This window comes from Hylobates moloch, unplaced genomic scaffold, assembly GCF_009828535.3.
Source record: "Hylobates moloch isolate HMO894 unplaced genomic scaffold, HMol_V3 SCAFFOLD_10, whole genome shotgun sequence".
Classification (NCBI taxonomy): domain Eukaryota; kingdom Metazoa; phylum Chordata; class Mammalia; order Primates; family Hylobatidae; genus Hylobates; species Hylobates moloch.
Window position 1 is genome coordinate 19,601,448 of NW_026652285.1, and position 13,946 is coordinate 19,615,393.

Here is a 13,946-nt window from a genome sequence, read left to right on the forward strand (position 1 = left end):
ATTGCCGCCAATCACCTTCCCTCCATGACTCTAGCTAGCCCCATGCAGTCAAGTGTGCCAGGGCCTGGAGAACCTGAGTCAAAGCAACAGTTCTGGGCCCCGAACGTACAGACCACATGCTCCTGAACTGGGAACATAAAAAAGCAGTATCACCAACCAAACTGGGGAGAAGAGTATAATGACAGAAATCACAGGAAGCCTGGGTCATAGATGCTCAACATATGGAAATCCTGGGAAATAAAAAAGGAAGGGGAAGGAAAAAGAGACACCCCAGAGGCCTTAGAGCCAAATTATATTGTGATTATGAGAACAAGGGCCGGGCACGGTGGCTCATGCCTGTAATCCCAGCATTTTGAGAATCTGAGGTGAGTGGATCATGAGGTCAGGAGATCAAGACCATCCTGGCCAACATGGTGAAACTCTGTCTCTACTAAAAATACAAAAATCAGCCAGGTGTGGTGGCGTGCAACTGTAGTCGCAGGTACTCAGGAGGCTGAGGCAGGAGAATCGTTTGAATCTGGAAGGCGGAGGTTGCAGTGAGCCAAGATCGCGCCACTGCACTCCAGCCTGGGCAACAGAGCAAGACTCCACCTCAAAAAAAAAAAAAGAAAAAGAAAAAGAAAAAGGCTTCTCTGCCTGAAAGGCTAATCTAATCTCTACTCCTTCCCCTGTTCCACACCCTTGCTCCATGGCAGAAATTCCCCTTAAGACAAAGCTCATTCCATAACAGAGGGGTGAAAAATGGCTTTTTTTTTTTTGAAGCTGCAAAAAATCTAGTAAACATATTTGTCAACAATAATAGATTCAACTCCTTATACCTGTTTTATTAGGAAAAAGAGGGGAAGGCACCAAAGGACCCATTCTGCTACTCTCATAATCTGTCACAGGCTGATCACTCTTAAATATTAATAAGTACCCATTCAACATGTATTTCTTGGGCATCAGTTGTCCACATTAGTTGCTAGGGATATGAAGGTGAGCCATGCTGTCTCTGCTCTGCCTAATGAAGTCTGTATTTTCATCTAGTTTGAGACACACAAAACCTGTGGGCAGAGGTAATTCATATTCCAAGGAGGAAATGAAGAGGAGTAGGCAGCAAGAACAAAAGAGAGGAAGATGTACATGACAGGATGTGGGTAAAGGCCCTCAGCTGCTTTGGGTGGCACCCAGCACAAGCCATACCTCAGGCTCTACACCCCGCCTTAAGCTGTGGCCTGCCATTTCCTATGCCTTCATCCCACTGCTGAGGACCACTGTGAAGGTGCTTGAACAGATGCCATCGCTATTGCAAAATCTAGAGACCCTACAGCTTACTGCCATCATGGTCAAGGCATAGGAACCCAAGACAACTCACCATGTGCCGGCGGAGTATCGTTTGGCTCTTCATATATTTTAAACAGAATTCACACATATAGAGACGTCCCAGCCGTGCATATTCTTCAGGATATGGAGAATGGTACCAGGTATCAAGCTCATAGCGGCCAAAAGCAATTGTTTTAATCATGTTGCTTCCCTCTGTGATTTGGCCTTGCAACCTTAACTTCTCCTATTACCAAGAAATCAAAAGTCAAACGAGGATCAGAATTTATTATCTTTGCTTTTAGGCAGGGCACAGTGGCTCCTGTAATCCCAACACTTTGGGAGGCTGAGGCAGGCAGATCACTTAAGGCCAGGAGTTCGAGACCAGCCTGGCCAAGATGGCAAAACCCCATCTCTACTAAAAATACAACAATTAGCAAGGTGTGGTGGCAAACAATTGTAATCCCAGCTACTTGGGAGGCTGAGGCAGAAGAATCGCTTGAACCCAAGAGGCAGAGGCTGCGGTGAACCGAGATCGCACTACCTGCACTCCAGCCTGGGAGACAGAGTGAGACTCCTTTTTTAAAAAATAAATATTATCTTTGTTTTTAAAAGCGTGTGTGCATGCCACCACGCTAGGCTATGAAAAAATCAGACAGATTTGGCTTCTACCCATGACAATTTACAATAAAGAGAGCTACACGAAAAATCACGCAGGCGTACAGAAAACTTACTACCCATACTGCCCAGAGCACAGGTCTCAAAAAGAGAGGTTTCTCTGCTACCTCCCACATTCTGGGCCTCACCAGAATGAGACCTTGGAAACTTCATTTTTATCAGCCTAGACCAAACTGCATTATAAAGAAAATCATCACAGATACAAACTCCCCACCCTTATAAAGTATTCTAAAACTAAACAAAAAACTTGATTTAGAATCTGTCTTATCTGCAGAAGCTTTTAGAAAGCTATATGAATCTCCGTGAAATACATCCACAATGGTCACTTAGAAAAAAAAGTAGGCCCTTTAAAAAATATTTTTGAAATGTGCATGATAATTCTAGAATCTAAACTCTAGAAGGCAGAAAGTATTTCTGGGCTGGGTGTAGTGGCATGCCTGTAGTCCCAGCTACTCAGGCTGACGTGGGAGAATCGCTTGAGCACTGAAGGTCGAGGCTGCAGTGAGCCATGATGGCACCACTGCACTCTGGTTTGGGCAACAGAGCAAAACCTTGTCTCCGGAAAAAAAAAAAATTCGGATATCCATCTCCATTCAGTGGCTCGGAGTTGGCTACAAAAGTATTATAATTTGTAAGCATAACCAGGTGTAAAGTTGTGAAAGGCTAGTCCAGGAAATGCTCCATGCCAGAATAGGATAGAGAAAACCAGCAGCAGTAACAGCCCATCCCAGCCAAGGGTAGCCAGCAAACCCTGCCTCCGCCAAGTTTTCAACAAGTCTAGTATTTGATACAATTTTTTTTTTAATACAAGGGGGAAGGGGGTGAAGATGAGATTCACTTTAAAACTGAGCTTCCCTGAACACATTTAACCTGTATATCAGAGGTAAACTCAATCACCAGAATTTTCTTCAAGCAAAGTTGTTAAAAATTCTGCCTAGGACAGCAACTCAGTATAAACTAGCACTAAATAAATATCAGAATGGAAAACCAATGTATCAAACTTGGCTGTGTCAAAGATTAATTCTAAAACATCTGACAACAGCCTTTTCCATTATTCCTCTTCACTGTTATTTGCATTCTTAGTGCAGAGGAAACCTAGCAAAAGGGGAGTTCCTGTTAGGATTAAGAAAACAACAGAGATGAGTCTCTCCTAGGCTACAGGTTCTCAGAATTGCAAATTGCCCAGCTGAGACAAAGGGGAGCCTATGGTTTTATCCAGCTTCATCAGCTCTAGCCAAACTGGTACTTCCAGGAGCTGAGGTGGAAAGGAAGGAATAAAAAAAGGAAGGGAAGAGAGGTGATTCATTTTAAATCTGAAAGAGAAGGCTAGTCTCCAAAAAAGGACAGCTGGGAGACAGGGAAAGAGATTCCAGAAGCAAGGTACATTTAATTCCCATCAAAGTGATTTGCAATCATTTTTCCTGGCAATTCTAAGCACCTTTCACAAGTGGCCTTCAGTTTGGAGGTTTTAATACTCACCAAATCCTCTGAAGCCCGGGCTTGTGCTCTTCGGAAAAGATCCAAGTCATACTCGCTTGTCAGGTTTTCTAAAAGAGGTTCCCGTGTGTTCCCATAGGTCTGTCTGTGTTCCTAGGAAAATAACCAGAGCATGATACTCTGATACTCTCTGCTTCTAAGAACTTTTTAATCTATTTCATTTCAATCCATGCAAACCACACAACCATGAGCTATTTATTTAGTGCCTACATACTAGGTGCTAGGGATTGAGCACAAGACATACTACTTATCAGGTTAATGCCACAAGACTCCCACTACCCACCCCAGTGAATCTGGAGAGGAAATGCTACCACACCTCCAGAAGGGAGCTTCATTCTTCTATCTCTGAAAAGATACACTTTGTGGATCAGAACGCTATGCCTCCATTCCTTCATGTAAAAATGTACATGACAGTACAAATAAATAAAGTACAACAAACCCAGAGACACTACAAATTCCCAGAATCCTGAGATTTGGAAGGAGCTTTGGTGGATACTCCCCGATTTAAAAACAAAACAAACAAAAACCAGATTCTCTAAGCCTTAGTCTAAGATTTTAGACTCAAAAGAAAATCTGCAGGAAGGGAGGGGCAGGGGGGCAGCTGGATGAAGCAGTCCTTTGTAACTTCTTTCACTTGAACTGCTCCAGTCACCATTACACTGTCTGCAAAAGGCATGCTACCCTCAAACTCCAGTCCACATGCACAGGAAAAATCGGCTGGACTCTTTAAAGATGACTTACTAAATATTAAGCAAGAATAAGACAGGGGAAAGCCACAGAAAATTAAAAGCATGAAAATAATCCAGTCTTAAATAATTCCCCAATCTTACCATGGCAGTCACTACAAGAATCCTTTCCAGGAAAGAGATTCTACAAAGGAAACTTCCCTTTTAAGCCTTTGATTTTAGCCCTTCCCACTCTGTTGTACGCTCCACCTCCCATCCAGAGAATAGGAGATAATGGTAGTTAAGTGGAGTGGAGGGCTTATCCCCAGGAAAACATAGATTTCACACACATATTACCATATGAAGACACCATTCATCAGTATCTTTATCCCTATTAAAATTTCTTCTGGTTAATCTGATTCCATCTGCCGTGAATCTTTTTAAGTTTGGACTCTATCATCTAAGATTTGGGTTCTAAGCATTAGTTATTTCTTCTATTTTGAGCAACGCTGGGAAAAAAAAAAGCTTGAAAAAAGTCCTAGCCAGCATTTTAATCAAGGAGGTTGGGTCCTAATAACCTATCCCAAATTACTGAAAAGCAGAGCAGATGTTTGTTAAGGTTAAAAATTTCAGGAACTTTTACTTCAGACACTCTTTCTACCTGTATGATTTTGGGCAAGTTACCTCTCTCAGTCTTAGTTTTCCTGTATATAAAATACGGGAAATATCACCGATCATACTGGACTGTTAAAAGATCAAAGGAACATCACAACCACAGTGCCTAGCACTAATCACTCAATATACAGTATCATTGTCTTATTACCCTTCTAACCAGTTTGCAGACAGAAACAGTGAACAAGACTGGGGCAAGCAAACAATCTGGTACCCTATAGCCCACTACTAAAGCCCTCACTCTACAAACCTACACAGTCTGGTGTAAAGGTGTAACTACAAATTCACCCCACAACCCATCTTACATTGGCCTATGTCCACGTATTCATAAAATTAGCATTTAAGACAGTGATGACTGTCAAAAAAGTAAATACAGGCCAGGTGTGGTGGCTCACACCTGTAATCCTAGCACCTTGGGAGGCCGAAGTGGGCAAATCACTTGAGGTCAGGAGTTTGAGACCAGCCTGAGCAACATGGTAAAACCCTGCCTCTACTAAAATTACGAAAATCAGCTGGGTGTGGTGGCCCACACCTATTATTCCAGCTACTTGGGAGACTGAGGCAGGAGAATTGCTTGAACCCAGAACCCAGGAGGCAGAGGTTGCAGTGAGCTGCGATTGCACCACTGCTGCACTCCAGCCTGGGTGACACAGTAAGACTCTGTCTCAAAAACTCTGCCTCAAAGAAAAAAAAAAAAAAGTAAATACAGTCATCTCTTGATATCCCTGGGGGACCAGTTCCAGGAATGCCCCCCCAACCTCCCTGCATATAACAAAATCAATGGATGCTCCAGTCTCTTATGTAAATGATGTCATATTTGCATATAACCTGGGCACATCCAGCAGTATAGTTTAAATCATCTCCAGATTACTTATAATGTGATGTCAATGCCATGTAAATACCTGTTAACACTACTATTTCAGAAATAATGACAAGAAAGTCTGCACACGTTCAGTACAAACACACATTTTTTTCCCCGAGTATTTCCGATCCGTGGTTGGTTGAATCCCCAGGAACAAAATCCATGGATACAAAGGGTCAACTATACATAGTCTGGCATATTTTTGTCTTAGTGAAGCCATGCTCTGACTAAGTATTCACATCCCCTACATTTAAGAATCTATCTTAATGGCTAAATAAGAAAACATTCCAATTCTATGAAAAAAACTAAAATGTCAGAAAAAATCTAAAAGAGCAGCCATAAAAAAGAATGAAATCATGTCCTTTGCAGAAACATGGATGCAACTGGAGGCCATTATCTTAAGCAAATTAACACAAAAACAGAAAACCAAACACAGCATGTTCTCACTTATAAGTGGGAGCTAACCACTGGGTACAGAGGGACACAAAGAAGGGAACAATAAACACTGAGGATTCCAAAAGTGGGGAGGCGGACAAGGGTCGAAAAACTACCTATCACTATGTTCACTACTTGGGTGACAGGATAAGATCATTAGAAGCCTAAATCTTAGCATCACACAATAGATCTATGCAACAGACCTGCACATGTATACCCTTATCTAAAATTTAAAATAAATAAATATTTAAAAAAAAAAAAAAAAAAGGCCGGGTGCAGTGGCTCATGCCTATAATCCCAGCACTTTGGGAGGCCGAGGCGGGTGGATCACGAGGTCAGGAGTTCAAGACCAGCCTGGCCAACATGGTGAAATCCCATCTCTACTAAAAATACAAAAATTAGCTAGGTGTGGTGGTGGGTGCCTGTAATCCCAGCTACGTGGGAGGCTGAGGCAGAGAACTGCTTGAACCCGGGAGGCGGAGGTTACAGTGAGCGGAGATCGCACCACTGCACTCCAGCCTGGGTGACAGAGCGAGACTCTGTCTCAAAAAAAAAAAAAAAAAAAAGAAAAAAAGACTGTGAAAGAACACACATCAAAATGTTAAGCAGTGGTTTGTATCTTGAAGGTCAATTTTTTTTATTGGAATGTTTCTTCTCTATATTTTTGGTATTTTCAGTAGTAAGCATGTATTAATACATTTATAATAAAATATTTTCCTAAAAAAAGATGTTTAAGGCCGGGCATGGTGGCTCACGCCTGTAATCCCAACACTTTGGGAGGCCGAGGTGGGCAGATTACCTGAGGTCAGGAGTTCGAGACCAGCCTGGCCAACATGGTGAAACCCCATCTCTACTAAAAATACAAAAATTAGCTGGGCATGGTGGCACATGTCTGTAATTCTAGCTACTCGGGAGGCTGAGGCAGGAGAGTTACTTGAGTCCAGGAGGCAGAGGTTGTAGTGAGCCGAGATTGTGCCACTGCACTCCAGCCTGGCCGACTGTCTCAAAAAAAAAAAAAGATGTTTAAGTGAAAAGGCAGAATTCAAAGTGCTACATACAGTAAGAAGGTAATTATGTAAATAAGAGATTGTGAAAAAGCTAGGATATATCCAAAAACACTAACTGCAGCTATTTTTAGATAGTAGGATTTGTTTTCTTCCATATACTTTGCTTAATCACTCTAAATTCTCTTACAAATGTACATTACTTCTAAAGTTAGAAAAAAATGTTAAAATACTACAAGAAGATCTATTATAGAATATTCACCCAATTAATACCTTTTAATCATGGAGGAAATCTATTTTTCCATTAAAATAAGCAGACTACTATTAAGCTTGAATATTTTTATTCATACAGACGTTTCCAGTGCCATGGCATGTGTTCTAGCGGGTAAATTTAACCCTTTAAGATGAAAGTAAAATTTATGAACAACTAGAGGATCAAATTTTTTAAAATTTAAATTCTAACTGTATTTCATTTTCCCAAGACCTCCTGTTTCCACTCTCAACAACTCAGTTTTGGGGGATGAAATAAACTCTAAGCGCCATAGAAGAGTCACTTGGTATTCACATGTAGAGAATACTAAATGGCAAATCTGAAAGGCAGAAGCTCAGAAAGCAAAAGGAATCAAATATGATAGCAGGAGTTCATGCTCATTAAATATTTAACTTTCCCTCACCATATATTTCTCTTTCTGTTCTTTGCTCAGTCCAGAATTTCTTTTCTTCCTGAGTTCAGCCACTTTTTCCTTATATCGAAGCTGCCTCTCCGTTGGTGCCTAAAAGGAAAAAGGAGAAAACTGAGAGAAAACTCCTCATAAAGCTAAACTTCAAAATGAAAGTGCCAAGGCCCAGCACAGTGGCTCACGCCTGTAATCTCAGCACTTCGGGAGGCCAAGGCAGGCAGACCACCTGAGATCAGGAGTTCAAGACCAGCCTGGACAACATGGTGAATCCTCATCTCTACTAAAAATACAAAAATTAGCCAGGCATGGTGGTGCACGCCTGTAATCCCAGCTACTCGGGAGGCTGAGGCGGGAGAATCACCTGAACCTGGGAGGCAGGGGTTGCAGTGAGCCAGTCAGGCCACTGCACTCCAGCCTGGGAGACAGAGCGAGACTCTGTCACAAAAACAAAAAAAAAGAGAAGGTACCAAAACATTTAAAAAATTTTACAGAAAAAAATGCCAGAAGCCGGGCGCGGTGGCTCAAGCCTGTAATCCCAGCACTTTGGGAGGCTGAGGCGGGCGGATCACGAGGTCAGGAGATCGAGACCATCCTGGCTAACACGGTGAAACCCCGTCTCTACTAAAAACACAAAAAATTAGCCGGGCGTGTTGGTGGGCGCCTGTATTCCCAGCTACTCGGGAGGCTGAGGCAGGAGAATGGCGTGAACCCAGGAGGTGGAGGTTGCGGTGAGCCGAGATCGCGCCACTGCACTCCAGCCTGGGGGACAGAGAAAGACTCCGTCTCAAAAAAAAAAAAAAAAATGCCAGAAATTTTCTAGCCACACTGCAAATGATATGGCAATTTTATTTTATTCATTTGTATTATTTTTGAGGCAGGGTCTCACTCCGTCGCCTAGGCTGAAATGCAGCGGCATGATCATGGCTCACTGCAACCTCTACCTCCTGTGCTCAAGCCATCCTCCTGCCTCAGTCTTCCATATAACTGGGACTACAGGTGTACACCACCACGCCCAGCTAATTTTTTCATGAATATGCAATTTAAAAATTCCAGATCAGGTTCTCATCACCCCACCACCTTTACTGCCAGTTAAATATAGGTTCGGGAATACAAACTTATTTTACTATTAACATAAACTAAGGATAGACGTCTCCACCAAAGCAACAAGAATAAAATTAAGATCATTTCAACTAATCATTTATAGAATGCTTACTGTTTTCCAATTAATGCTTATTGATCTGATCAACAGTGGTATAAAAATTCATTTATATATATTAATTTAAATAGAAAAACTGAATAAGAATAACACCCAAGGTTGGGCACAGTGGCTCATGCCTATAAGCCCAGCACTTTGGGAGGCCAAGGCGAGTGGATTACTGGATGTCAGGAGTTTAAGACCAGCCTGGGCCAGGCGCGGTGGCTCACGCCTGTAATCCCAGCACTTTGGGAGGCCGAGGCGGGCGGATCACGAGGTCAGGAGAGGAGATTGAGACCATCCTGGCTAACACGGTGAAACCCCGTCTCTACTAAAAATACAAAAAAAAAATTAGCCGGGCAAGGTGGCGGGCGCCTGTAGTCCCAGCTACTCGGGAGGCTGAGGCAGGAGAATGGCGTGAATCCCGGGGGACGGAGCCTGCAGTGAGCCAAAATCGCGCCACTGCACTCCAGCCTGGGCGACGGCAAGACTCCGTCTCAAAAAAAAAAAAAAAGACCAGCCTGGCCAACATGGTGAAACCCCGTCTCTACTAAAAATACAAAAATTAGCTGGGCGTGGTGGTGTGCCCCTGTAATCCTAGCTACTTGGGATACTGAGGCAAGAGAATCACTTGAACCCAGGAGATGGAGGTTGCAGTGAGCTGAGATCACACCACTGCACTCCAGCCGGGGCAAAAAGAGTGAAACTGTCTAAAAAATAAATAAATTAATTAAATTAAATTAAATTAAACCCAAGATAGACAAAGAAGAAAAGTGTAGTTACCACTTATGGAGTGCTTTTTACCTGCCAAGCACTGGGTATAGGTACTTTACATACATAATTTAGCTGACTTCCCTGCCAGGTAGGTATTATTCACCTCTTCTTATTAACAAAGAAATAGGTTAGTTGACCTGCCCAGGACAATATAGCTAGAGTTAAATAATCAGTATTCAAATTCACATCTGTTTGGCTCCAAAGCCAAACTTCTTCCTCATCACCATATATCTCTGCTATCCACCTATAATCTAACTGCAAAAACAGACACCTAAATGATGAACAAAATATAATATGTCACAAAGGCTAACATTTTGAGAGCGCTATAATGGGAATACATAAGGAAGAAATTCCTTAACGGTGGGAGAGAATTTGGGAAAAATTCCTGCAACAGCTGAGAACTGCACGGGCCTTGAAAGAAAATACCATCTCTTCTTGGTACAGGTATAGCGTTCCAGGCAGGAAAACAGGAAGAGTGAAGACCAAAGGCATTCAGGGAAGAACAAGGAATTAAGTGAACCAATGTGGCAGGAATGTTCAGAGAGGCAGGAGGAGGATTAGGACCAAGCCAGGATGCTCCCTACAAACCAAGGGAAGAGATAAGTAGAAGAAAAATAACACAGTCAGCAAGTGTCAAATGCTGGGGAAAAGTCACTGGTGGCCTTGGAAAGGTGCTAGCAGAGTGGAGAGGTCTGAAAGCAAGCTACAATAGTCTTAAAGGATGCAAAGTGAGGAAATGAAGCAGCAAGTGTAATCTTTCAAATAATCAGAATTATCTACTACTACTACTACTGCTACTACTACTACTACTACTACTACTACTACTACTACTACTACTACTACTACTACTGTAGATAGCATGATTCCTTCATTCATGAGGTAGAAGTATTTGTTTTATGAAAATTTACTGCTTGAAAAACAAACATGATTCTAAGTTTACATCTGGAAGACATACCACAGGAAATGAGGCATAGACATGCCTGAAGACAATTACAGAAGAGATCCAAGAAACGGACCTCAAACTATGAATGGCCAGCGCTTTAACAAGGCCCATACCTGGTGCCTGGTTGCATGCCTGTTGTTGTCATCTTGCCTGTGAGACAGCATCCTTTCTTCTATCTGCTTATCCCGGCTCTGTGCTCTCACCTGCAACCATCAACAACGTCAATAAATCCACCTGCTTCTAAGACTACGTTTACTTAAAGCATAAGAATACAATGATAATGCCTTGGATTTATGTTGCATTTTACTTTCAAAGGGTCTTCACACTTATTGTCACAATCTCTACAAGAAAGAGATATGGCAAGCTTCACATTCTGCCTTCTCAGCCAATAACAGGATCAGAAAAGTTGAAATGATCACAGCTAAATGATGGGATCACTAAGGTTTTAATCATGTCTGATGACTCTGAGCCTGGACTCTTCCCAAAGTACAATAAATAAAAAAAAAGCATGAGGAAGTACAAGAATAGAGTATGGAAATACAAAGAAAACATTAGAAAACCTGGGTTTGGGCTGGGTGTGGTGCCTCACGCCTGTAATCCCAGCACTTTGGGAGGCTGAGGCGGGCAGATCAGCTAAGGTCAGGAGTTAGAGACCAGCCTAGCCAACATGGTGAAACCCCATCTCTATTAAAAATACAAAAAATTAGCCGGGCGTGGTGGCAGGCGCCTGTGATCCCAGCTACTCGGGAGGCTGAGGCAGCAGAATTGCTTGAACCCAGGAGGCAGAAGTTGCAGTGAGCCGAGATCGCACCACTGCACTCCAGCCTGGACAACAGAGCGAGACTCTGTCTAAAAAAAAAAAAAAGAAAGAAAGAAAACCTGGGCTTGGCCACATGCAGTGCCTCACATCTGTAATCCCAGCACTTTGGGAAGCCAAGGTGGGCAGATCACTTGAGGCCAGGAGTTCAAGACCAGCCTGGGCAACATGGTGAAACCCCGCCTCTACTAAAAATACAAAACTAGCCAGGCATGGTGGCGCATACCTGTAATCCCAGCTACTTAAGAGGCTGAGGCATGAGAATTGCTTGAATCTAGGAGGCTGAGATTGCAGTGAGCTGAGATTGCACCAATGCACTCCAGCCTGGGTGACAGAGCGAGACTGTCTCAAAAAAAAAAAGAAAACCTGGGTTCAAGTCTCCAGGGAAACTTAACTCTGTAGTTACATGACCTCAGACAAATCACATCAGCTCTCAACAGTTTCTGTTTCATAATCTGGGAATTGGGAACTGATATCCAACTGCTTATTCCACTTCACCACTAAAACTCAGAATGGTCAAAACAGAACGACTGGCATTTCTCCACAAATCTGCTCTACCCCAAATCTTCCCAGTATTAATAAATGGCAATACTGTCTAAATAGCTGATCCAATCAACAACTTGAATGTTACCCTAGATTCTTCTCTTTTCTCACACCTCAAATCAAGTCAATCAGCAAGCCTAACGGGTTGCTCCCCTCTAAAACATATCCTGAATCCAACCCAGTCTTAGAATTGCTGCCGATACAACGCTAGTCCAGTCCACCAACTACTGCCTGAACTTCCAGGCAGTCTCCCAAGCACCCTATACCCTGCATCAACTCTTGCCCCCACACTCCATTCTCCACGTTAACAAGTCTTCAGTTTTAAAAAGTGTGCCTGAAATCCTATCATGCCTTTGTTAAAGCCCCCCAAATGCTTCTCATTCTATCAGAACAAAAATATACTCCTGTGCCAAGGTCCACAAGGTCCTTTATGATCTGGATCCAGCCATACATGGCCTACTTTCATTCAGCCTCTCAAACCCATCAGTTTAGCCACGCCTCATGGCCTCTGCACTTGCTGTTGCTTCTACTTAGATATCTTTTCTTCTAGAGCTTTACACAACTGCTTCTTTGCCATCATCCACGTCCCAGATCAAATGCCATCTCCTCAGGAAGGTCTTCCAGGACCATTCTGGGAAAAGCAGTGCTATCCCTGCCCTCACCCCTGAAACAGACTCTCTCTATATCATTCGTCTTTTTTTCTCACAATATTTATCACTGCACCAAATTATTTACTTATTAATTTGAAGGCTTATGTTGCCTCCCCTTATGAGAACATGAGCTCCTTAAATGCAGTCTTTTATTCACTGAATCCTCAGATTTGGCACATGCAGCTACAGAAATATATGACCGAATACAAATGTAACATCACTGATCGCAACGGTGTTCTGGGAAACTCAAGAGCAATTATGTATATGCAGGTTCTTCAAAAACACTAGAGCTGTTAATAAAAGTGGGGAATTTGTCTAATCTTTCCACTTAGGGTTCTAAATGTAATCAAAATATATCATCTCAGAAATTCTCCTGATCCTCCATGCACATGTTCCAGTAGTAAAGATGGATTATTCTGCGCCTAATGCCCCTTGCAAAGAGAGAACCAGGAGGATAAATTCAAGATAGAAATGTTTTCCTTTTGTCAAAATTTTCTTCACCAAACTGAAATTTTTCTTTTTCTAAAATAAACTGCTTAACATAACATGGTCATGTTGCTACAAACTAACAATTTCAAAAGCAAAAGACATCTCAGGAAGATTGTTATGTAAAACCATCCATAGTATCAGATCATTATATTTAGAGACAAGTGGTAGAGAACAACTCTCAAAAAGCAGGGATCGCAGTTATTTTCTGAGAAAGAGGTACCTGAAGCCTTTCCTGCTTCTGACATAGATGTGGGCACAGCTTTTTCTGTTTTGATTTAGTCCCACAATAATGGGAAGACAATGGGAAGATCTACAACTTACTTTTACACAGAGCAGAAGGAACTGCCACTTATAAAAAGATTTGGAATGAAGAAAAATAAGAGTAGGTCATTGACCTTAAAATCCATATAAGCACGGAAAGTACACTACTTTGCTGAAAGACTAACCACACAAAAGAAACTTTCACCCCTGCGGTCTACCTGTAAATAAGAGAACAAATTCTGAATCGAGGAAAATTAATGTTAGCTAGGGAATCTAATTTTCCTCACAATGAAATTGGCTCAGACAGGAATAAACCTGTGACCCTGGTGTCATTAGCAAAGTAACAACAAAAACAATACTTTGGTCTAACCAGCTTAGATAACCTGTCCAATACTACTCAAGCAATCCATTTAATTAATAACATTTTCCACTCTTGCTTCCCCATAATTAGATCTTTGGTTCCATCCTTGGGAACAGCAACC

At 42.2% G+C, this 13,946-nt stretch overlaps 1 protein-coding gene across 3 annotated transcripts in view; it reads right to left on the reverse strand.

Annotated features, from left to right (window-relative positions):
* Positions 1 to 13,946, reverse strand: part of KAT7 (lysine acetyltransferase 7) — a 41,432-nt gene that overhangs the window by 10,050 nt on the left and 17,436 nt on the right. For 2 of the 3 annotated variants that reach the window (XM_058445139.1, XM_032163291.2), the window contains exons 6-9: positions 10,818 to 10,907; positions 7,787 to 7,885; positions 3,457 to 3,567; positions 1,355 to 1,546 (exon numbers count right to left, since the gene is read on the reverse strand). In XM_058445139.1, the coding sequence (XP_058301122.1) occupies positions 1,355 to 1,546; positions 3,457 to 3,567; positions 7,787 to 7,885; positions 10,818 to 10,907 (492 nt within the window). The remainder of the gene's footprint in view (positions 1 to 1,354; positions 1,547 to 3,456; positions 3,568 to 7,786; positions 7,886 to 10,817; positions 10,908 to 13,946) is intronic. The other variant, XM_032163292.2, reaches the window with a different exon arrangement.